The sequence below is a fragment of the Ictalurus furcatus genome, chromosome 25 (assembly GCF_023375685.1).
Source record: "Ictalurus furcatus strain D&B chromosome 25, Billie_1.0, whole genome shotgun sequence".
NCBI classification, from domain to species: Eukaryota; Metazoa; Chordata; class Actinopteri; order Siluriformes; family Ictaluridae; genus Ictalurus; species Ictalurus furcatus.
Window position 1 is genome coordinate 12,930,078 of NC_071279.1, and position 24,000 is coordinate 12,954,077.

The 24,000-nt window shown below is 41.3% G+C and overlaps 1 protein-coding gene across 4 annotated transcripts in view; it reads left to right on the forward strand.

The window, feature by feature from the left end:
* Positions 1-24,000, forward strand: part of palld (palladin, cytoskeletal associated protein) — a 105,411-nt gene that overhangs the window by 64,653 nt on the left and 16,758 nt on the right. For 2 of the 4 annotated variants that reach the window (XM_053614521.1, XM_053614522.1), the window contains exon 11: positions 21,618-22,304. In XM_053614521.1, the coding sequence (XP_053470496.1) occupies positions 21,618-22,304 (687 nt within the window). Of the gene's footprint in view, positions 1-11,629; positions 11,719-21,617; positions 22,305-24,000 lie in introns of those variants that run through there. The other 2 variants (XM_053614524.1, XM_053614523.1) reach the window with 2 other exon arrangements.

The following is a 24,000-nucleotide window of genomic DNA, read 5'->3' on the forward strand; positions in this document are numbered from 1 at the left end:
GACATAATTACCGAGGGGTCATTGCTGCATGCCATGTGGTGGCTTATCAGCCCTGCTCTGTGTGGCCTCACCATCACCATGGCAACATTCACACTGGTACTTTGACCCCTGGCCTGTACACTCATAGTTTCCATGTTCCGGCTTATTTCTCCCTGGATACTACCTGCGTCGTGAGCCTAATCTCATTGCCGTAAAGCTAATGATGTTTTCATGTTTACTTGCAGTTGCTGCGAATTGTTGTCTTTTAAAGCTTTCCTGACGTACCAGGTTTGAGTTAATTAACTTTGCAATTAAACCATTACCTGAATTGCATAACGCAACTGGAAGATGAACGGAAAGTTTGAGTGTGTCGGATGGTTGCTGTTCTCTCAGTAAACCCTGAAGAACTTCTCTCCAGAGCATCTCCTGTTTCAGTGGTAAGGCCGAGCCGTTTGTTGTCATGATGCTGTTGCTTTGATGCTCTGCGCTCAACCCAGCTGGCGTGTAAACTGACCACAGTGGCTGTAATACACAACACGTTGTTACATTGCCAACATCCTCTGGCCCCATTTGACCCCTGTTTTATGGCTCAAATGGACATGTGTTATCCGTGCGCTATGGATGCAACTATGTAATAGATCTATGTAATATAATAATAATAATAATAATAATAATAATAATAACTATCACTATTGCAAAAACTTTTTTTTTTTCTAATAATATATGAAAGTTCGTGCTAATCAGCTACAATTGTGTAAATGAATCCCTCTAGCAAGTCATACATTTTTATTCATGTCAGCTTAGAATATTAGACTGGAGCATCATTTTAACACAACGTTGTAACAGATCAGATCTTTGATTCATGTCCTATAGTCGATTTTGTTCATGTTTGATTTCTACCTCTGCTGCTCTGTCAGAACCAGGAAACATTTCTGTAATTTGACAAGGAGCCAGTAGGTAATAAGTACCACCCAACATCCTTCAGCACAGGAAAGAGGCAGGAGGAGAGGACAGGAGGGGACAAAGAGATACAGCAAGAGAATAAATGAAAGTGTTCAGTGGGCCTGGATTTGTGTGTGTGTGTGTGTGTGTTTAATGCTTAAAAAAAACTTCACTAAGTAAGACAGGAAAAACTGGAACTCATGAGAAAATGTTAAACTGATAAGCATCATAAATACCTCACAATTATGAGCACATGAGTTATGAGGTTGAGTTCATCATTATGAAAAGTTTATCATTGTGCTTGCATTTGTGTGATTTATGAGCTGAATGAATTGAAAATATTGCGAGGTTTTACTGGTACATGCCCCACTGAGGTTGAAACCTATACTGTACTGCACCGATAACACCTGGAGCTTGTAAAGATGTGTGTGTGTGTGTGTGTGTGTGTGTGTGTGTGTGTGTGTGTCTAGATAGAGAGAAAGGGGGGTGAGGGGCTGTCCATTTGCAGATGTGTGACTTGAGGCAATATATGCTCTTTCATTTGTTAAACTGTGTGTGCGAGTGTGCATGTGTGTGATGAATGAAGTGTAAGCTATGGCTGGTGTCTGATATCTGCTTTCTCAGGTTGATGAATGTGTTTGCTGGCCTGGTGAGACATTTCACAGGACCCCTTTGAATTAGAATCCGATTATAACGTAGTGTGTGTGTGTGTGTGTTTGTGTGTGTGTGTGTGTGTGTGTGTGTGTGTGTTTCAAAGCTAGTCTCGTCGTCTACATATAGCCACTCTGTTAACACTACCAATGGAATTTCGGCAGGCACAAACCCACAAAAAAAGGCAAACAAATAATTATGGCTCCACCACATTTAAATGATGCCACTGGGAATTTGATTATGGCCTCCTTTGATTAGGGGTTTCACTAGTTTTTCTGTGTAGATTGTTGGTAGGCATGATAGAAATTCATCAATAAAAAGCAGTAATTATAATCTCCATGTACTGTATAATCACATGTCAATGGAATTTTTTTTAGTCTCTTAAGGATGCAGTTTGTTCATCAAAAAAATTTATGTGGACCTGTAATGATCACATACATTTAAAGTGGACCTATTATGGTATTTCAGATATTTCCTTATGTTATAGAGCTGTTAGTGAATGTAAAAACAACTGTAAAGTTTCAAAAATCAAAGCGCAGGACAAACAGAGTTATTGACTCCCAAAAGAAGGAACCGATTCTGAACAGCTGTCTGAACAGAGTCATCAGTAATTCCAGACTTACTTCCTGTACTAACCTATGTAGGTTTGTAACAAAAAGCCCCGCCTCTGGTCTTCATCAGCTGCTCGCTGACAGCGGTAGACCAATCACAACAGACTGGGACATATGACCAATCAGAACAGAGTATGCTCTCTGAAAGGAGGAGTTTAGAATGAATCATTTAGAACGGACCATTTAATGAGTTGTTTTTGACACTGGGGAGAAAAAAGATAATGCTGCAGTTTAAATTATGAGCACATTAAATTGTTTTTTGACCTTTATGCATGTAAATCTATTGTATGAGAGCTTTAAAACAAAATTAGGCACGTTTTAAAACCATAATAGATGCACTTTAAAGATACCTATGAAACACTGCGCAGTGCATCTCACTACAGGGTGTCCCAGAAGTCTCCATACATAGAGGACTATGTATTCCAACACCACATGGGTCGTGCCTTCGTCAGTGGATGTTTGTGGACGTCCACTTCTCGGTTGCTCCGCAACACTTCCAGTGTTTTTGCTTGCCATGTTTCCTGTTTTCCATCGTGACCTTACGACAGCTTCCCGATCCAGCCATGAGAATGATTTCAATACATTCTTCTTCTGTCAAAGACCCTTTTAAAGCTTATCTGAAAAAAATATACGTAATATAAACTAAGTATGAAAAATTTTGGAAGACGTTTTCCTAAAAAGTGTTAATTTCCCCTATGTATGGAGACTTTTGGGACACCCTGTAGTTTCGGTTAATAAATTAGCTCTGCCTACAACGTGAACAAAGCTGCTCAGCCTTGCACATTTTCCCAAAAGGCATCCACTAAGAATTCAAAGCTTTAATAGAGGGGTGCGGTGGATTTGTAGACAGAGGAAGGCTTGTGAGTGTTTTTTAAAGCAACAGAGGACACTGAAAATGCTGCTCAGAATTTTTTATGGGGTGTCTTTAGCCTTGTCAATCTATACATTATATACCGTATATCACTAAAATAGATTTTGGATACGAATGGATAGTAAATGGTAGCTCAGAAACTGTGCCTGAGTCCTAGATGTACGATGCTGTGAAATAAAAACATGCTGGAACCTGTCAAGGTGAAGACAGCCTACAAGCACGCACTACCTCAGGTCAGGGGTCAGTGTACTCCATGCCTAGGGCTAGAGATGAAATCATGACCAGGCATTGAGGATCTGGGCCACACACACCTGAAATACTGCAACACATAACAAAACATGTCATTTGACATCAAATTAGTCTCGTTTATGACTGGTAGAGCCTAAATGAAGGTTAGAGGAGAGATCTTTTCAGTCATTATGTTCATTTGTGAAACGTCTACTAGTAGTTAGTTAAGACTGGCCTTAAAGCAGTTTAAGCTTGAAGACGTTCAGCTGAGGGCCACACGTCGACAAATCCGGTCAAGCCTTTAATTCTTCTTAAAGAACTAGACATTGCATGTGGACATACTTGGCAGTGGCAGCAGGACTTGCTGGCTGCATTGCTCTCATTCCGCTCAGATTAAAAGAGCGCAGTCTTCACAAAATCCTTCCCACCACTGTGGGGCTGTTGCTACAGAGACCAAAGACAACTGCAGCAAACTGTGGTTCACATGCTCTCAAACTGTTTTTTTTTTCTCCCCCACTGGCATCTCTAATTTCTTTCTAGATTTCCCAGTTCCCACTGATTTCTCCAGCTCAACAATTTTGCACACGTCCATGAAGCACTGTCTAGTTTATTTGGATGCATTTGACTTTCTGTGTGCTGCACTGCTGCTAATTCATACATTACTGAAACTTTATTAGAAGTGTGGTGGCCTTTGCTGGTTTTTGAGGTTATGCTAGGGTTTATTTAGCTTTAAACTAATAAAAACTGCAGCTTACAATGTGGTCACTGTGCATACGGCATTCTAGTGAGGTTGTATATCGGTCACGTTTCTATTATAAGAAAGTTCAACGTCTCGGTACAGTCTCTCTGTTCGGTCAGACACGTGGCAGAGATGTGGTCAGTTTTAAGACGGTTGCATGCCATCCGTCGAGCTGAAGTTGGAAGACGTTGCTCCAAGTGACAGTGTTTATGATTAAGGGCTTTGTTTCCAAGCATGACATTTTACAAAGCTTATTTAGATGGTAGAGTAAGGATTGCAAGTATATAATTGTACACTGATAGTTCAGACGTTTAGGTTCTGTGCCGGTGAACAGAAGGTTGTGAGTTCACTGCTGGGCCTCTGAGCAAGATCCATAAACCCCAGACTGCTCAGCTATAAGCTTGAGTATATATTTTTCTTCCCAATTCTGTCAACTGCCAATTCCCATCCACCAGCCAGCTCTCTCCAGCCCCGAGGTGGGGAATTTGTATGATGTTGTGTTGTAATGTATGATGATGTATATGCTTTTAGATAAATCAGACTTCAAACAATGTTCCAGGTGAATCATTTCTGTCTGAGTTGTAGCGTCTGAGAAAAACTATGAATGAAAAGAATGAAGCATCACTTCTGGTCAGAATACAGAAAATGTGCGAGCATTTACCATGAAGTTAGTGTCACACATTAATAGCAGGAAAGCTCTACTGCTTATAGTTGATGTAAAGCGCCAGCACGCTGGTCAGGCCCAGACACATACCTCTCATGTGACTCAGCACTGTTCACATCAGCAGCAGGGTTCGCTTTATGAGGTGTAGCTTGTAAAGCGGTTAATGGTGTATTAACAATCACTTTCTTGTAGAGGCGTTGCGTGTGGTTGAAGTCTAGGAATGGTTTGTGGAAAGAGTAAGTGTGTTACAGAGGAAAATATGTGCAAGAAATAACCAAGGGACATGCACAGCAGTGTTTTACTGAGGCATGTACACCATACAATAGTGAGTTTTATACAAGACTAAATTAGACCTATGGGCTTTATTGCATAGGCTGGGGTGACATTTTGATAGTTATGACATACTTGCCTAGTTGATGTTAAATCACAAGTATGTGCCCACCTCTACAAATCTTTTTTTTCATTGAAATGTGACTGTTGTTATGGGTTTTTTTTTAAACATTCACTGCTAGCTTTTATTTTTATTATTTTTTAAATATGCACGTAGTAAAGTTTCTAGCTGCTTATCAGAGGTTTAGTTAAAACATGTCTAGAAAGAAGTATTCGACTGTACTTGGGCATGGATTGAACTTCCTAAAGAAGAATGACTGAACACTTAAGAATTAACAACTGATTATTATTATGCAGTGTAAAGACTGGCTTAGTGGTTAGCATATTTGACTCACACCTCCAGGGTTGGGGTTTCGAATCCTGCCTTCACTCTGTGTGTGCGGAGTTTGCACCTTCCCCTTCAGGGGTTTTCTCCAGGTACACTGGTTTCCTCCCCCAGTCCAAAGACTTGCGTTGTAGGCTGATTGACATTTCCGAATCGTCCATATTGTGTGGAAGGATGTGTGGTTGTGTAGCAGTATGGAAAATGAATGGATGGACATATAAAATGGAATGGACCCATGGCAGCATAGGATGCAGATGAAATAACAATGTCTAGTGCACGAGACGAGATGTAATAATGCAGGAGAAGTGTTTCGCAGAACATATTCTGGGAACGACATTGACATAACGACATTGACACATGACATATATGACATAACTACAATGAATATATTTCATTCATTGATGAGGGAACGTCATTCTCCTGTGAACAGTCACAGGCCAGTACATCCACACACTATATTACATTTTCTCCCGCAGTAATCTATGCTTTTTACACTGGGAAATTGCATTTTAGTGCAGGGTTTTCAAATGTTGATTCTCAGTCATTAGTGTACAATCATATCTTGCTGTGTTCAGTGCACTCTAATGTAATGTATTTTAATTTAACTCCGTAATAGACTAATGTACATATAATATGGGAATACAGGTATTGTGAGGTGCGAACTCCATATCACATAGCCTACTTACAGATAGTATTGTTTACATAGGTTGTGTCATGGGCAGGGTTCTGAACAGAATTGGCTAAACCTATAAATGCATGGGTGTTTCATTCATCATTTGTACATTTGTATCTTAGGTTCTTAGTGACTTATCAGTGCCATGATGGCATTTATTTCAACATTCAAAAACAGTCAGAACAATTTATTGAACTTAACAAAATAATGTAATGGTGTACATTATATGGCTAAAAGTATGTGGACACCTGAGCATCACGTTCATATGTGCTTGTTGATTTTGCCCTCCTTTGCGGTTATAATAAGCTCCACTCTTCTGGGAAGGCTTTCCACTAGATTTTGGAGCGTGGCTGTGGGGATTTGTGTTCATATATCTACAAGAGCATTAGTGAGATCAGGTACTGATGTTGGATGAGGCGGATCCAGTTCCAGTTCATCCCAAAGATGTTCAGTGGGGTTGAGATCAGGACTCTATGCAGGACACTCGAGTTCTTCCGCTCCAACCTTAACACACCATGTCTTCATGGAGCTCGCTTTGTGCACAAGATCATCGTCATGCTGGAACAGCTTTGGGCCTCTTAAATCCAGAGAAGGGAAATTGTAATACTACAGCATATAAATACATTCAGTACAGTTGTGTGCTTCCAACTTTGTGGTTGCAGTTTGAGGAAGAAGTACATATGGGTGTGAAGGTCAGGTGTCCACATACTTTTGACTACATAGTGTATGTATCTTGTATTATATCTGGGTGAAGAACATCGGGTGAGTTGGCAGCCTGAATGACACGTTGTCAAGATTGAAAGGGGAAATGAGGTCACAGTTTGCTAGTTTTAAGGGTTGGCTAAGAGGAAGGAAAGCCTGAGGAGGAGACAGAGATGCCGAGGAAGATGGATTGAGAGTGGGCACAGGAAACAGAGCAGCTCTGCAGAAGACACATCCACAATATGAATCGGTGTAATTGTGTAACAAGCCGTCAAGATCATTGTGGTAAACTTGCTCTGAAGCGAAGTTAAAGAGAAACACAAGCTTGAAAATGAAGTGGAGAAAGTGAAAATGTTGATTGTATGTTAGCAGAGAGAGAGAGAGAGAGAGAGAGAGAGAGAGAGAGAGAGAGAGAATGAATAACAAAGTAGAGAGTTCAGAAATATGCAATGTTTTAAATGAGACACGGCACAGCAGGACACTTGGATGCTGACAGAATGGAAACACAAAGACTTTCCTGATCCTCTGTTTGAGAATCTAAAAGCCTCCAGTCCGCTGAGAGCCCCATGGTATGTGGGACTGAGGTTACATACACACACAAAGGGATTCGTACACGCACAGCTCAGGGAATTGCATTGTTTCCGGGTGAAGTCAATCAGTGACTTAGCGATGACAGTTGGCAGGTTATGTGTTTCAGTAAAGTGTGTGTCATATGTGTTGGCATATGTGTTTCTTGCAAACAAGTCTTATATCTGTGATGTAATTAATAAGACAGACATTTTGGTGACACTTTAAAATCAAAAATAGTGGTGATTCAATCAAAAACAAAATAAGATATTAACCTATGATAAAATCATTATAATCATTTAGGACTAATCATGTATAGATTGCTAGTGCTTTTCACACAGTTTTTATAACCATCGCTGTTATATTTAATGCTAACAGGTACACATGTTCACTGACTGATGGAGTCTGATTGTGATGACGCAGTAGGGTCAGTCCATCTCAACTGGTCCAATGCAGGTTGCTTGACCTTTTTTAATTTTCCTCATTTTTTTTTAGAGTGATTACCTTTATGTATTGTTATTGCAAAAGCTTTTTTAGAGTTTATTTTACTTGATTTAACTACGAGTCCATCTTTGTGTCAAGGCACACAATGAGTTTTGGTTATACAGCTGTTTACAGGAACTCTCCATATCTTGGCTCAGGAAGGTCCTTATAGCTCCTTGGAATAAAAACTGATCTTTGGAGCACATTACGAGGTTCATGGACATATATAAATTTTTTGCACATTCTTGTTGTTTAGAACTTAAGTCCAAATGTAATGCTCAAGATTGCTCACAGTTCTACTTTCAGGGTCAGTTTATAATGGGAAGGGTTCTAGTCTGAGTTTCCAACAGTGATTATATGATGCTCTGAGGACAACTGAGGGACTCGTACATAACTATTACAAAGGGTGCAAACATTCACTGACACTCAAGAAGGCAACACGATACATTAAGAGCCAGGGGGGTGTAAACTTTTGAACAGGATGATCTGTGTAAATCGTTAGTATTTTGTCTTCTGGGAGACATGTAAATATCGTATTTAGCATCTGAAGGGCAGAACTAAATGAAAAAATAAGCTGTTTAAAAAAATAATAACAATTTACACCAATCATCCTGTTAAAAAGTGTGCACCCCCCTGGCTTTTAATGTATCGTGTTACCTTCTTGAGCATCAGTGAATGTAAGTCCTCTGTAGTAGCATTCTGCTGTAAAAATTGTGTTTGAGGTTGGAGGTAAACTCTGAAGGACAGTGGACCTTGAGGGCCAGATTTAAAGAACTGGCCTGATCTGTTATGTTGGTACAGGTGTACAACCTGAGCGGTGCCTTGCTCATACCGGTCTGCCTTCAAGCCGTCGCGTCACTACATAACAAAATGGAATAATTCACTACAGCAATGACTTGTGGTTCAGGCTGCACTATTACGGAAAATTATCTATATAATAGCAAACTGCAGCCATTTTAAAATGTACTGTATCTATTCGGAGGAGCTTGCAATTTTTCAAAATTACAGCAGATTTTCCGCAGATTTGTGCCGAGGCGTGTCATGTGACGTCATCACGACACGCATTCAGCCGAAGCCCTCTTCAAGTCACATGCGTCGAACATGACTGCGAAACACCATGCAAAACTATTTCGTGCAATTGCAATTTTGCCACTTCGAGTAGTTTTCCGCAGAAAACCACAGAAAACTCTGCGAGATACACCGTAAATTTTGAAAAAAGCTGCAGCAAAATCATGCGTTTTTGGTTGCAGCAATCACAAAAAAAGTCTGCGAAATCCTGTACAGACTGTTTTTTTTTCAATCCAAGCAAAGGAGTGTCACACATTTTTGGGGGTTTATTATTGATTATTGTTCTTTGTATTGTTTGTTTGGAGGCATTTTTTTTGGCTTTGCACAGTACTGTGTATCTACTTTGTATTTTCATGGCTCTATATGACTTCCTACGTTTGTCTAGTCTGTCTCTTATACACGTACGCGAGTTGAGAGGTGTTTTTTTCCGTCTGAAAACTCTTTCACCAGATGAAAGGATCCTTAATATGGATCCTCATTTGCACCTCACAACAATGATGAGATATAATCCTTATTATTATTATTATTTAGTGATTGTTCGGTACACCTAATTTACTAAATACACTGAATAAGCATTTATCCCTGAACAGTCGCCAGGTTATAATTTTAATACACAAGTAGTCTTTCTTTAAGTAAGGCTATGTTAGTTCACTAGCAGACAGTTGTAACTAGCCATCTAACATAATTATGAAAAAAATAACAAATAAAACAAGTACTAAAGTAAATAAAAAATGTTTTATGTCATTATGTTATATAATCGGGTTACAGTGTTTTTATTTATTTATTTATTTTTAAAAATTGAAACCGAAAATATAACATATTCCCCCGCCCCCCGGCCAGCCCAAGAGCTTGGACACGATTGGAACACTGGGAGCAGGCGAGCTTTTATTATGAAGGGGGGTCTTTTACAGTGAAACGCTGCTGAGTGAGAGTGCAGGCAGCACTGCTGTGTGAGTCAGGCACGCGCATAGCGGCCAGAGGGAGCGCGAGACCGACTCAGAGTCACTCAGGCGCGCGCACATATAAAGAAGCACTACAACCTGTAGCGTCTGGCTGACACACACACTCTCTCACACACTCTCTCACATTTACACACACACACACACACACACACACAAAACTAACTCCGTTTTCACTGCTGAGGAGCTCCAGGATTGAAGTGCGCGCTGCGGGAAAGAGTCAAGGTACAAACTTTACCTTTCTGTAAAAAGTAATAAACAGTGTCAGATACATCCTTTAGTAAATGTCACTTCGTCCTCCAGCGGCTTAAATGCAGACTTGTTTGGTTTTGGAGTGATGTGATGGGTCAGTCATACTGAGTGCATTATAATGGGACAGAAAGAAATAGAGGGACATGATGTGAGGTGAGATGAGATGTGAGGAGGAGAAGGTAGATACACCTCCATCCTGTCTACACGCCAGGTACAGTAGATTGACCTCACACACATGCAGTAACGTGTGTGTATGTGTGTATCTATCTATATTGTCTAATCTATCTAATCTATCTATCTATCTATCAATCATTCATTGCTTTAGGGTCTGTTTATGGGGGGAAATCTCTGCAATGAGAACAAGAGAAAGTTAGAAGTCTAAGGAATAGTGCTGGATAGGGGGAAAGTTTCCTAAAATCCTCATAACGTTTAAGAGAACTTGTACAGAGCTTAATGTGGTGCTCGCTCTGTCAGATTAGATTATGCTTTTTGTTTTTTTGGAAACTCAGCCCAGAGCAGTAATGAACTCTTCCAGGAGGTCTTGAAATGTAGCTCTGTCCTGCACTGCACAGTCTTTGGTTGGTACAGTAATGAGGAATGATGATGATGATGATGATGATGATGAGTTGGCTTAGTTTATAAAAGGCCTTTGTATTAACTGCTTTCATGCCAGTGGGGTGCTGACCGAGGGTTTGGCTCTCGTAACGTTTTCTCGCTGGCTGACTTCAACCCTGTTCAGATTGGTTTCCTTTCCTTTCTCTCTGTCTCTCTATTGAGAGTGCGTGTGCATGGGACCCAGAGGAATGCGAGCCGAAGACATTCCTCTCTGTAACGGCCGAGGAGACATCGCCATCAAATGGGATTACCAGGAGAGAGAGAGAGAGAGGAAGAAATTGTAGTCTCAGTGAGCCATGCTCCATGCTGCTTGTAAAAGGAGGGTGAAAAGAAAACAGTCTGGATCTATTTTATGTGGTGTGTAAGCAATTACAATGAGAGAGAGAGAGAGAGAGAGTGGGGGGGGGGATGGTTAGTAGGACAAGGAGAATGAGAAAAGTTGTATAATGCAACAGAAGAGAAAGGTGAACCGTGTGCAAGAGGAGACGTTTGTATGAGAGAGCGAGCGAGTGAGCGAGTGAGCAGAAAGAAAAGAGAGAGGGCATGGGGTTGAAGGGCGGGGTGCTGGAACGTTAATCGTCGAAGCCGCTCGAACTGAGGGAGGAGAGAGAAAAGGATGAGATGGCAAAGAAAGAAAGCGAGAGATTGTGGAAAGTTTTTCCCTGCATCTCTGTGGAAGGAGAGCAGAGCACAGAGCTAGGACATACAGGGAGCCAGCGCATGGGGTTTTGGGTGGGAGCCTGAGATGGAGATCAGATTTGGGTCAGGCAGGAACAAGCTCGGATAATGCCTTTTAGTGGCGGGAAGTGAGTGTTTAGCTTTTTGAAGTACAGGAGGTGAATAACATATTTGTCAGAGGTGTCGGGTCAGGTTATAGAGTGTAGTGTTAGATGGTTGAGGATTCCAGTGATTGAGTAGGAAAATGACAGATCAGGGTTTTATTGGGGTGAGTGTGCCAGACTGCTCCTGACTGACAGGACTATTATTACTCTCAGACATGTAAGAAATCTTGTTTCACTCCGGGTGAGACCATGCAGACGTGTGTGTGTGTGTGTGTGTGTGTGTGTGTGTGTGTGTGTGTGATGAGAAAATCCAAAGTGACTCAAGAGGCATGCCAAAACATTCTAGGCCTTCATTTTTATTGCAATCAAAGAATGCAGGGGTGGAGGGGCTTCGTGAGACTGGTTTAACAGGAAGTAGAATGGGCTAAAAAAGCAGTTCACGAGCTAAAAATGATGATAAATTTTCAGTGTGATCAAACCTCTAAATAACCAAACATCATACAAATCTAAGACTATCTAAGAGTGTTAGTCATTTTTCTGTTCTGTGCACCTTTATGAACATGCATTTAAACTCGGTATTCCTGTAAACCTTTATTCTTTTTTGTTATATCAAGTTATTTATTATATTTTTTGTTAATATAATAAAATATAATGTATGTGTTCTATCAAGAATCGGAAAGCCAAACGTTAACTGGACTTCATTTACGTTATTACGGATTTGTCTAGATGTCAGTGATCCCTGCTGAAAAAAAACAATAGAAACCTTCATAGAATTTGTAATGGTATTAATGGTTAGAATTGTATTGGTTTTAATGGAAACTCTAATGGTCCTTTGGGTCTGTACTGGTAATTTGTTTCCTTCTATTGGTGGCATTTGGACACCAAGGATCGAGAACAGTAATGATTTTAATGGATGGCTAATGGTTTGTAAGTGTATTTGTAGTGGAAACCATTAAGGATTAGTAACGGTAATGATTTTAATGGATAGCTGATGGTTTGTAAGTGTATTTGTAGTGGAAACCATTAAGGATTAGTGACGGTAATGATTTTAATGGATGGCTGATGGTTTGTAACAGTATTTGTAGTGGAAACCATTAGAATTTCTGTGATGGCTTCTATTGTTTTTATTGGTTCTTGGTAAAGTATCACGGAGACGGAGCTATCAAAACAAACGCATTATTGCACGTTTCAAGGTGAAAATGTTTGATTGGAGTCCTTGTACATTTTCTTGTTTGGATATTTTAAGCCTTCACTGGCTCATAATCTGAACGTCAATGACCAAGAGGATATATGACGAGGCATGAAGTCTGAAATGAAACAGACATTTCAGTTAAACGATCATATTAATTTATAGGTTCCAGTCTATCCAACACAACTTCTTAAAACTCTCTGACTCATAACTGGTAAGAAAAATCCGAACAGATTGAGACAGACGGTTAGTCATAGCTTAGTCTGCCTCAGAGCAGCTCCAGCGTTCAGGGAGCGGTGATGTCATGAAGATGTAACTGTGACGGAAAGCTGTGATTTGTGATGAGGGGAGTACAGGTGTGTCATTTATCATGAGCTTCTTCACAACTGTGACACACACGGTTTAGTCTGAGAGTGTCTACGTAGTCTGGGAACGAGACGTGTTTCGTGTCTTCGTATCTGTAGTTTGCTGGAACAAAGTGCTCCCAGGTTTGTTTTCGCTGCGTTCGTGTTATTTGTCCATAAATCCTGGGAATAAAATGGGGGAATAAATCCTTCCTGCTTTTCATTACCTTGTTCATTATGGACATTGATTTACTTAGGGTTTTTTTTTCTTCTTAATTTAATTCTGTTGCTCTTTGAAATGCACCTGTTTGTAGCACGGACGTCAAACTTGATGATCATTACCAACAGATGAACTTGCACAAACACAGACACACACATGCAATTACTTTTGCACCCTGTTTCTGTTTACAAATGGACTCCAGTGATCATCAGCTGTTTACACTCAACAACTTCCTGTCTTCCAGCAGCTATTTCCTGCTCTGCCACTGCATGCACACACACAGAGTAATTGTGCAGTTATTTGCCTGTCTCTCTGATCAACACATGTGGTATTTGACTTGCCACAGAAGTCGGAGCTCGGAGTGATGCCTTTTCCTTGGATGCTCCATGTTTGTCATTTGTTAGCGACTAGCTAGCCACTTAACTGTGATGAGTGATGTATATTTTCCTCCTCAAGGCATGAGTATAGTATTGTACAGTATAGAGGGTATGCACGTGACGTCACGGTAGCCGGAACTCGCCGCGGTCACGCCCACAGAGTGGCAAAAAGACAGAGCGACACACACACACACACCCATTCATGCACAGTCAGCCTACAACACATGTCTTTGGACTGGGGGAGGACACTGGAGTACCCGGAGGAAACCCATGAAGTACAGGGAGAACATGCAAACTCCACACTCGCACAGAGTGGAAGCGCTGATTCAAACCCCCAACCCCGGAGGTGTGAGGCAAACATGTTAACCACTAACCACTATGTTCCTATATGTATGTTTATGTATATACAGTGTAACGCATTTAAAAGAAAGAAGTGCTGATGCCGTGAGCTCACGTGAGCTCTTTGTTTTAGTCCAAGCCATGGGTTGGAGTTAGGGTTAGGGATAGCACTTGTAGTGCACTACATCGAGTGCCTTTAGTCAGGCCGTACAGAACTTTCTTTTTGGTGCTGTGTTTTTTTTTTTGTTTTTTTTTTTGCTGAAAACGACTTGAATTGGCGAAATTGCAATTGCACGAAATTTGTTTTGCATTGTCTTTCGCAGTGATATTTGTTGGTAAACGAGACCTTTTAGCTGTACTCATGTTTGACGCAGTGTATTCCAGAGGACTTTGGCTGAATGCGCGTTGTGATGATGTCACATGACCTGTCTCAGCCCAAATCTGTGGAGAATCTGCGATTCATTTAGAAAAATGGCAAGCTCCTCTGAATATTGTGGAGTTTGCTTGCTTTTGTGTTCATTTTCTGAGATCGCAAAATTGCAACTTCCTGGAGGAACCGTTTAGTCACGTGCAGCAGTACGCACTGACCTGCAGCAGTCCATGGTGGCTTGGTGTCTGAAACAGTAGTCATTAAAATCTCAGAATGATATGTCTCAGCAAAGACTTCAGGAAGGATGCAGGCTATTAGGGATAAAGATCTATAGGGGAAATGAAGCAGGGAGGCAAATGTTGCCCTTCTAAAGTTCACAGACTGGCATTGATATTAAGACAAACAGTGTGAGGTGGGACATTAAGTGACCCCACCACTCAGGCTTGACTTAGTGATTTCCTATATGCATGACCGCATCTTGTATCATATGACTGATGAACTAATTATCCAGTCCTGGTTCTGTCGTGTATTTAAAGGTCACGTTGCTAATAAGTGTCAGTCACAATAGACATGCATATGCATAACTTGAAATGTGGTGTTATATCCCATTTATTCCACCACACAATGCAAAAACAAAAAGGCTTAAGAAAACAGTCTCCTTTTTTCCTCTACGATTCTTCTCACTAAACTGGTTTCGATACCCAGCGGGGAAGTGTAGCTAATACAGCAGTTTCCTGAACTGTCTGCTCAGCGTTGCTGCTTAGATGAGCAGAGAGAAGAAGAAAAGATTCAGCAGATCAGTGAGAGAGCAGCGTGGGAGGAGGTATGTGCAGAAAGTGAAGGATAGAACCAAAAAAAGAAGAAATAAGTAGGGGATGGTGAATGGTAACGTGTTTGTGTGTAAAATAATGGAGTAGTTTGTTGGACCGAAGTGCAAATTAACAACACTGCTCCATCGGCATGGCAACAAGGAGGCCTGCTCCGTCTCCTTCTCTGGCCTCACCAAGCCACAAACCATCAGGGAACATAAGAGAGAGAGAGAAATAGAAATGTGGAAATGTCTGAATTAGGATTGAGTCTTAAGCAGTTCCTGTAATCACTCGAAAGAATGATCTGGCTCATGCGATGACCATCTTTCTCCACCTTTTAAGGCAAATAAATAGCATCTATGTTTTTTAAGACCTAAAAAAAAAAAAAAAAGGAGAGTGGTATTTTTAGAAGGTGAGGTTTATATTATGGATGTTATTAATAGCCCAGGAACACAGGAAAGGATATTTTTAGAAGCGCCTTGTAGTTTCAGACACGCGAAACATCTTTTGGAGATGAAGGGGAGGAAAAGAGATGAAGGAGAGATGAGCTTGTTTTCTGACCTAAAAGGGATGATGTGAGAGAGAGAGAGAGAGAGAGAGAGAGAGAGGGTAAAGAATGAGAATATACGTCATTGCACCCAGTGTAAGGAGTTAATGAAAATCATTCACAGAATTAGCCCAGGCTCATGAAAAAGAAAGCGAGCAAGCGGTTTCCTCTGTGTATGTACAGTGGGTTTGGAAAGCATTCAGACCCCTTCAGTTTTTGCCTATTTATTTGTATTATAGAATGAAGATCAAATGGGTTAAATAACTTGTTTTGCCATTAATCTAAACTCAATAAAATCAAAAACTGAAATCTCTCTAAGTATTCAGACCCTTTATTCAGTACTTCTGTAGAAGCACCTTTGGCAGCGATTACAGCTTCGTGTTCACTTGGGTAAGTCTCCACAAGCTGTGCACACCTGGATTTGGTCTGTTTGTTCCATTCTTCCTGGCAGATCCTCTCAAGCTCGATCAGATTGGATGGGGAGCATCGTGTGCACTCTGGAGCAGGTTTTCTTCAAGGACCTCTATGTATTTTGTTGCATTTTTACTTCCATCAATTCTGACCAGTCTCCCCATCCCAGCTGCTGAGAAGCACCTACATAGCATGATGCTGCCACCACCATGCATCACTAGGATTGTATTAGCCAGTTGATGAGCAGTACCTGATTTTAGACAGATGTAGTGCTTGGAGTTCAACTCAAGAAGTAAAATTTTTGTCCTGTCCATATGTTTTTTACTCAGAAGTGGCTTCCGTCTGGCCACTCTACCATAAAGGCCTGATTGATGGACCATTTTTAGATGGTTGTCCTTCCGACGGGTTCTCCCTTCTCTGAAAAGGTCTTCTGAAACTCTTAGTGGCCATTGGATTCTTGGTCACCTCCCTGATTTGAGTTCAGACATACAGGGACTTTACATAGTTTTATTTAAAATAAAACCGTCTCTTCCTGTAATGTCTAACAAGGTTGGAGACACTTGTAGTGGGATCTTGGTCTATTTGGAAGATTTTAAGCTCCTTTACTGTATGTTCTTAGGTTTGTGCATGTGGCTGTGGCTCATCAATTCAGACCGCAGGTTTTCAGTAGGGTTCAGATCCTGATAGCAAGACATTTTTAATTTAGCAAAACATCGTGTGTGTTTCTTTAGCTGTTTCTGCAATGATGTGGAAGTGTGTTTGGCTTATCATCTTACTGAAAGCTTTACTGTGTCTATAGCCAAGTCTGAACCTCCTGGCAGAGGCAACCAGGTTTTGGGCTGAAACATGGCAGCCACTGGGGTGAAATTATTCCGCCACATAGTTTGAGAGGAAATGCTATTATTTTTAAGTGTAGTCATTTTTGTTTGAATGGGCATTTATTTTATGCAGTCATTTTTTTGCTCGTTTGTCTGAATGGTGTACTCGAGAGCACTGTGAGTGAGTGAGGGAGTGAGTTTGTGTGTGTGTGTGTGTGTGTGTGTGTGTGTGTGTTTGTGAGATGATCTGTGCATGTGCGCTCAGAACAGAACCAAAAAAGGAATGAAAGCAAAGCGCCTCAGAGGGCCGAGTCCGAGTGCGTTTCAGCCACTGCCAAACTATTCCTGTAAAAGTGCACTTTCGGTGGTTACACACTCCGGACACTGCAGGAGAGGGGAGGGAAATGATCGAGGGGTTGAAGGGAAAGACACAAAGAGAAAGAAGACACCATTGTGTGTTGTTTCAGGGAATCTATGTGGAAAACGTGGATTTTGTGGTAGTGGCCCCAGGGCTGATGTGGGTTCAGGGCTTTTCCTCACTGACTATAAACACTGCCGTATGCACTATTTGTGTCCTTAGTTTAATTTTGCGTTATATACAAATCTGTTTCATTCTTTACGAACAAAGCACCTTCAGCACAACACGACCTCTGTCCTGCTTTTTCTCTCCCCCCCGTGCTTTCGTTCTCTTTTTCTCTCTGTTTTTAAGGTCTTATCAGGTCTGTCAGACTAATTTCAGCTGCAGGAGGAGAGAGGGAGAGAGGGAGAGAGAGAGAGGGAGGGCTTCCCCATCAGTTTTAAAAAAGTAAAAAAACAATAGAGAGCAGAAACCAGAGTGACTAGTTGCTCCACATCTGGAAATAGTTAGGCTAAAATGTGCTTGGAGTCTACTGACAGAGCAAAGGGAGCAGCCTTCATACCACACATAAACCGGTATGAAAGAGAGGAAGCTTGCTTGCTTGCCGTATGGCTTTCAGTCATTGTGAAGTGTTTGCTTTGGTTTTTAAAGAATAATGTCACAGAGGTTCTTCTAGGGGTTACACCTGAGTAGGTTTACAATGACATGGAAGAACTGCTTGTTCCAGAAAGCTTTTCAATTCAGTATGATTCAGGAAGTCGGACAGGGTGTTCCTTCAGTTTTGTGAACGTCCTATCCGCAAAACAAACATTTTAATTCGCAGCTTATGAACTGCCGTGATAAGCCACGAGGCGTCACGGAGATGTATTCACTTTAGCTGAATAAACAGTAAATAGCAAGCTGTACATAAAGTCTACGTTTTCCTTACATACCCCATACAGGTGCTGTTTTTGTTAAGGGACAGGCATGTTAACTTTGGCTTAACTTGTATAGACAGTATTTCAGGCAGTACAGCCTTCGAAGTTTGATCTCTTATAAATAAATACAAGTCAGTCTGGACAAGGGATGGGCGATATGGACTTAAAACTATATCACGATATTTTCTGGTATTTATTGTGATAATGATATCAGTGATGATATAAATATAGTACCATTCACCACTGTTTTTAGCTACAAGTGATGGCTGTGATCTTGAGAGTCTCAGAAACATAAACACTGATCTAAAAGTAAAAGTGATTTTCTGTAACCGAACCAGTTCCAGATTGCAGAGGTAGCTCCTCGTTTAGCGATAAACTCCTCCTCGGCTTCACGTCCGCCTTCCTCCGTACTCGTTTTCACTCTGCACGTGAGCTGCGAACGGGTCGCAGACCATCACACAGAAATACGTCATCAACTAGGCTTTATCGTTATTATCGCGGGAAGACTAATTCTTATTGTGGGGATAATTTCTACCGGTATATCGCAAATGAGAAGATCTCGCCCATCCCTAGTCCATACATTGCATACAAAAGTACAAGAGCTGTACAAAAATGTTTGGTTTTGCTGCGGCTTTTTTCAAAATTTGTGCCGCAGTTGAGGTTTTTTTTTTTTTGTGCTTCTTTTGTGGAAAACTACTTGAATTGGCAAAATTGCAATTACATAAAATTGTTTTGCACGCTCTTTCACAGTGATGTCTGTTGGTAAATGAGACCTTTTAGCTGTACTCATGTTCGACGCACGTGAACCGAAGAGGGCTTCGGATGAACGCGCGTTGTGATGACGTCACGTGATGCATTTCGGCTCAAATCTGCAGAAAATCTGCAGTAATTTTTGAAGAATAGCAAGCTCCTCCGAATATTGCAGAGTTTGCTTGATTTTGCGTTTGTTAGATTTCCAAGTATCTCAGGAATCTCAGATTATGTCTTCAGATCTCCGTCAGCCCTTTCAGCCTTATATTTCACTTAACTCTTCGTTCTGTGCTATGAGCGAGAAAGTGTGGTTTACCGTAGAGCGTTCAGGCCTGGGGGGTCTAAAATGAACACACACTGACACATGCATGCTCACAGAGACATCCCGTTTATTTCGTCTAGAGCAGGAGTTTTTATACACATCAATAACAGCATTGCATAGTAGGCGGGTTTCTACTTATGCAGGTGCAGACCGATTTAGACAAAACACACAGCACACAGGGTCATACTACAAAATTAGTCTACATGTGTCAGCTGTAATAAGGATGGCAGTTGATCAGCTTATTTAAAGAGGTAATTAAATGAATACATTCATCATAGGTATTTGATAGCAGTTCATAATATAAGAGAGTACATGATGATATAAGAGAATTTCCTTTCATTGTTCATTTCTGTGATTGCAAAATCCTGGAGGGACTGATAAGGAACATCTTAACTTAATCTGGTTAGGGCTGTATAACGAGGTTGGTTTAGGGTCCAGTGTCCACCTGACACCTGTCCTTGACGCTTTACAGTCACACCCACAGTGTTTGATATGCTGTGTGTGGTAGTGTACAAAGTCCTTTTGCACTGAGCTCAGGTGTATTGTGTGTAGTGAAACACATTATTTAATATTGGGATTTAACACCAAAATCTATCAATATAACAGCAGAATTTATTATTATTATTATTATTATTATTATTATTAATAGTAATAGCCAGCTGCCTGCATTTATTTTCCATTTGACTAATGAACGTATTAAAAAGTGTGTGTGTATGTGTGTGTATGTGTGTGTATGTGTGTGTATGTGTGTGTATGTGTGTGTATGTGTGTGTATGTGTGTGCGTGTGTGTGTGCATGTATGTGTGTGTGCGTGTATGTGTGTGTGCGTGTATGTGTGTGTGCGTGTATGTGTGTGTGTGTATGTGTGTGTGTGTATGTGTGTGTGTATAATATATATATATATATATATATATATATACACACTTTCTGTAAGACCTAGAGTCGTCCTATTCTACTGTCATGTCAGAGCCATAGTTATTGGTGTCTTATTTCGAGTTATTGTGTCTATAAAGTTCTGTAGAATCTAATGATAATTTTAATAAAAATGGCTTCTTTGAGTGGAAAGTTCAAAAATGGGAAACAATCTCTGGGTCTAATGAATAGGTAAAAAATTATATGCATTTAATGTGCCTTTTGAATAGTTTTTATTTTATTTTTATTTTATTGATTTATTTAAAAAAAAAAAAAAAAAAAGGGTTCCCTGACTGTAAAACGTTAAAGTTAAAGCATACGCTCTATTCTACAAAGTCTTTCAGTTTTATGACCCACATCTTGACTGGTTCTAAGAGGGAGAGCCATTTTGTGTTTACACCCTAGAGCTTTGTGCACAGCCTGAAAATGCTGATGTTATTCCCAGAGCTGTCTGTGTGGCCCTCCATCACACGAAAAACATCTTCAGAATGTCAGAACAACACTTATGGTCTTACTCTCTGCCTCATATAACAGTCAGTATTTCCGGAATGTAATGTTAAAGCAAAGTTTTGTGTGTTTTTTTTGAGTAGGAAACTAATTATAGAGGAGCTACATCAGTGCTTGATCACAGTGGCACTTACAGAACATTGTTGTGAGGTTAGTTTAAGGCTGTGGCACAGTTGGAGCCATATTTTTGACATGTAGGGGGAGGATGTAGAAGGATGTAGGCGCATGTAAAGTATGTGCAGATTACAGCCTGGAGAGGTCTCATCTCTGACAGCAGGAAGACACTCGGCATGAGTCGTCACATTCAGCTGAATCAGAAATGTAGTTTATGGAGGAGTTTCAGAAGTGGAACCAAGCAGGAGCCATTTTAGCCGAATGTCTCGTCATGCCAGCTAATCAAATGAGGATACACTGTCGAGTACTTGATTAAAAAAAATAATAATTATTTACAATTAATAATTATTTACTAATTGACCTCAGCAGCAGCTTATGAGCATGGATTTTGGTGAGGCAGTGTGACATGAATAATGACAGCCTCAAACAAAATGAAATCATACTTGAGCTATGCTATATGCTACTAAATAGTGAATTTTTAGAGTAGCCCTGCCCCAGTGGGTGTACACAGTATGTTAGAGCTTTGTGCAGTTCCTATTTTCAATCAATATTCACAATCAAAACTATAAAGCTATATGATTTCAAAACGTCTAGAAAGGTGAGCGAATCAATGGAACATCGGCTTTTAACATTATTTAAATTGTTGATCACTCACAAGAGGTAATTAGTATTTCAATGTCATTTAAAGTGTATCGATTTGAGAATAGACTTTATGAAGATTAACATTTGTTGAATGGCTGATGTATGGAGCCTCTGCCCCTTTTGGACGAGCAGCGACTGATCTACTGTTTCCTTTCTATTCCATCCTGCAGGAACGCAGAACAACTGAAGCAGCTCCACGATCAGGTCCTACTAGAGCAGCAGGAAGCGGTTAAGTGGCAGCAATTCCAGCAGCAACAGCCTGAGCAAAAAGCCCCTCCCCTTCCTCAGCAGCAGCCACCCCAGGACGTCCCGCCTCTATCTCCGCCCCTTCCCCCTCCTCCCTCCTTCCAGGAGCTGGAGTGCAGCACCATGCAGACGAGCACGTTCAACTATGCTCGGCCAAAGCAGTTCATCGCTGCCCAATCTCCCAGCAGCCCCAGCGGTGGCTCGGTGAGCTACTCCACCCAGTCCTCCACCTCCTCAGGCTCCAGCCTGGTGTCGCCGCTCTCGCCCTCCGCTACCCACAAGCCATTTGGCCGTGTCATCCTGCCGCCTTTCCAGCCGTTGCCTAAAGGAGGCAGCGTGGAGTCACCAGGCTCGCCTTCGTTCCCTCCTCCTCCTCCACCCTTCCTCAGCTCCAGCACGGTCACTTCTCCTTGTGACCCACCGCAGGACTTTCCCCCACCGCCACCTCCACCGCCGCCTCCTGTCACCCCAAGTCCTACCCGCTCTGACAGCTCATCCCCTTTCACATCTAAGCCCCAATCACCTGCTGGGTTTTTGGTGTCAGTGCTGCCGGCCACACCCTCTGCACCACCTGTCAATGCACTGGGGCTGCCCAAAGGAAACGGCACAGTGTAAGTACCTATAATCCGCTGCTGATTTTAAGGCTGATGGCATTTGATCACATAGTACAATGTAATAATAATAATAATAATAATAATAATAATAATAATAATAATAATAATGCACAGTTGATTATTCAACCCCCATTGCAGATCAGGTTTATTGTGAAAAGTTACGGACTTGCAGCTGTTTGCAATGAACAAATCAAATCAAACAAAAGCAATTGAAACGATTGCTTCAAGTGGTTTCCCGAAATTCAACTGAAAATGCAACTTTAATGATTTCTCCAGTTTAAAAATGATTCAACCCCTTCATGGCAAGCATCTTTAGTACTTTGTTGAGCACCCTTTTGCTGTTATGACCTGCTGCAAACAAGATGCATATCTTCTGGCAGCGTTCCTGAGGAATCTTAGCCCGTTCCTCATGAGCAATGGCCTCCAGTTCAGTAATATTCTTGGGTTTGCGTGCTGCAACCGCCTTCTTCAAATCCCACCAGAGATTTTCTATGGGGTTCAAGTCAGGTGACTGTGATGACCCTGTAGAATCTTCCAGGACTTCTTCTGCAAGCAAGCCTTGGTGGAATTTGAGGTATGCTTGGGATCATAGTCCTGTTGGAAAGTCCAATGACGCCCAAGCTTCAGCTTCCTCACAGACGGCATGACGTTTTCTCCTAGGATTTCCTGATACTTCAATGAATCCATCTTGCCTTCCACACACTGCAGGTTTCCGGTGCCAGAGGATGCAAAGCAGCCCCAGAGCATCACCGAGCCTCCACCATGCTTGACTGTGGACAGTGTTCCTTCATTCTTCTTCCTCCAGACATACCGCTGATCCATCGTGCTGAAAAGTTCCAGTTTTGTTTCATCGCTCCGCAGAACAGAATCCCAAAACTTCTGTGGCTTATTTATATGATTTTGAGCAACTTTTCTTGTGCTTTTGGGTCAGTAGTAGTTTACGTCTTGGAGTTCTGGCTTGGAAACCTTCTGCGTTTAGTACACACCTTACAGTGCTCACTGAAACTTCAGTGCCTGTTGCCACCAAGTCTTGCTGCAGGTCTTTTGCAGTCACTCGAGGGTTTTTCACATCCTGCCTTCTCAGAAATCTGCTTACAGCCGTTGATAGCTTCCTTTTTCTGCCCCGTCCAGGTATTTCATTAATTTTTTGCCCCTAGCCAGTTCAGGTATTTCATGTGTTCCAGCTCAAGCACGCCTGGTGCGACTAATGAAACCCTTGATTAGTTATATCAGGTGTGTTTGAGACAACACCTGTTTTGCATATTTGTGCTGTTGTGAGGGATTCTATTCAGGGGGTTGAATAATTTTGAAACTGGAGAAGTCATTATAAGTTGCATTTTCAGTTGAATTTCGGGAAACCACTTGAAGCATTTGTTGTGTTATTTGTTAACTATTTCACTTGCTTTTGATTGATTTGTTCATTGCAAACAGCTGAGAGTGTAAATTTTGACAATTAACCTGATTTTCAACGGGGGTCGAATAATTCTGATTGCAACTGTATAATGGGGGGCACGGTGACTTCGTGGTTATCACGTTTGCCTCATGCCTCCAGCGTTGGAGGTTCGATTCCCACCTCCGCCCTGTGTGCACAGAGCTTGCGTGTTCTCCCTGTGCTTTGGGGGTTTCCTCCGGGTACTCCGGTTTCCTACGACAGTCCAAAAACATGCGTTGTAGGCTGATTGCCAATTTGTCC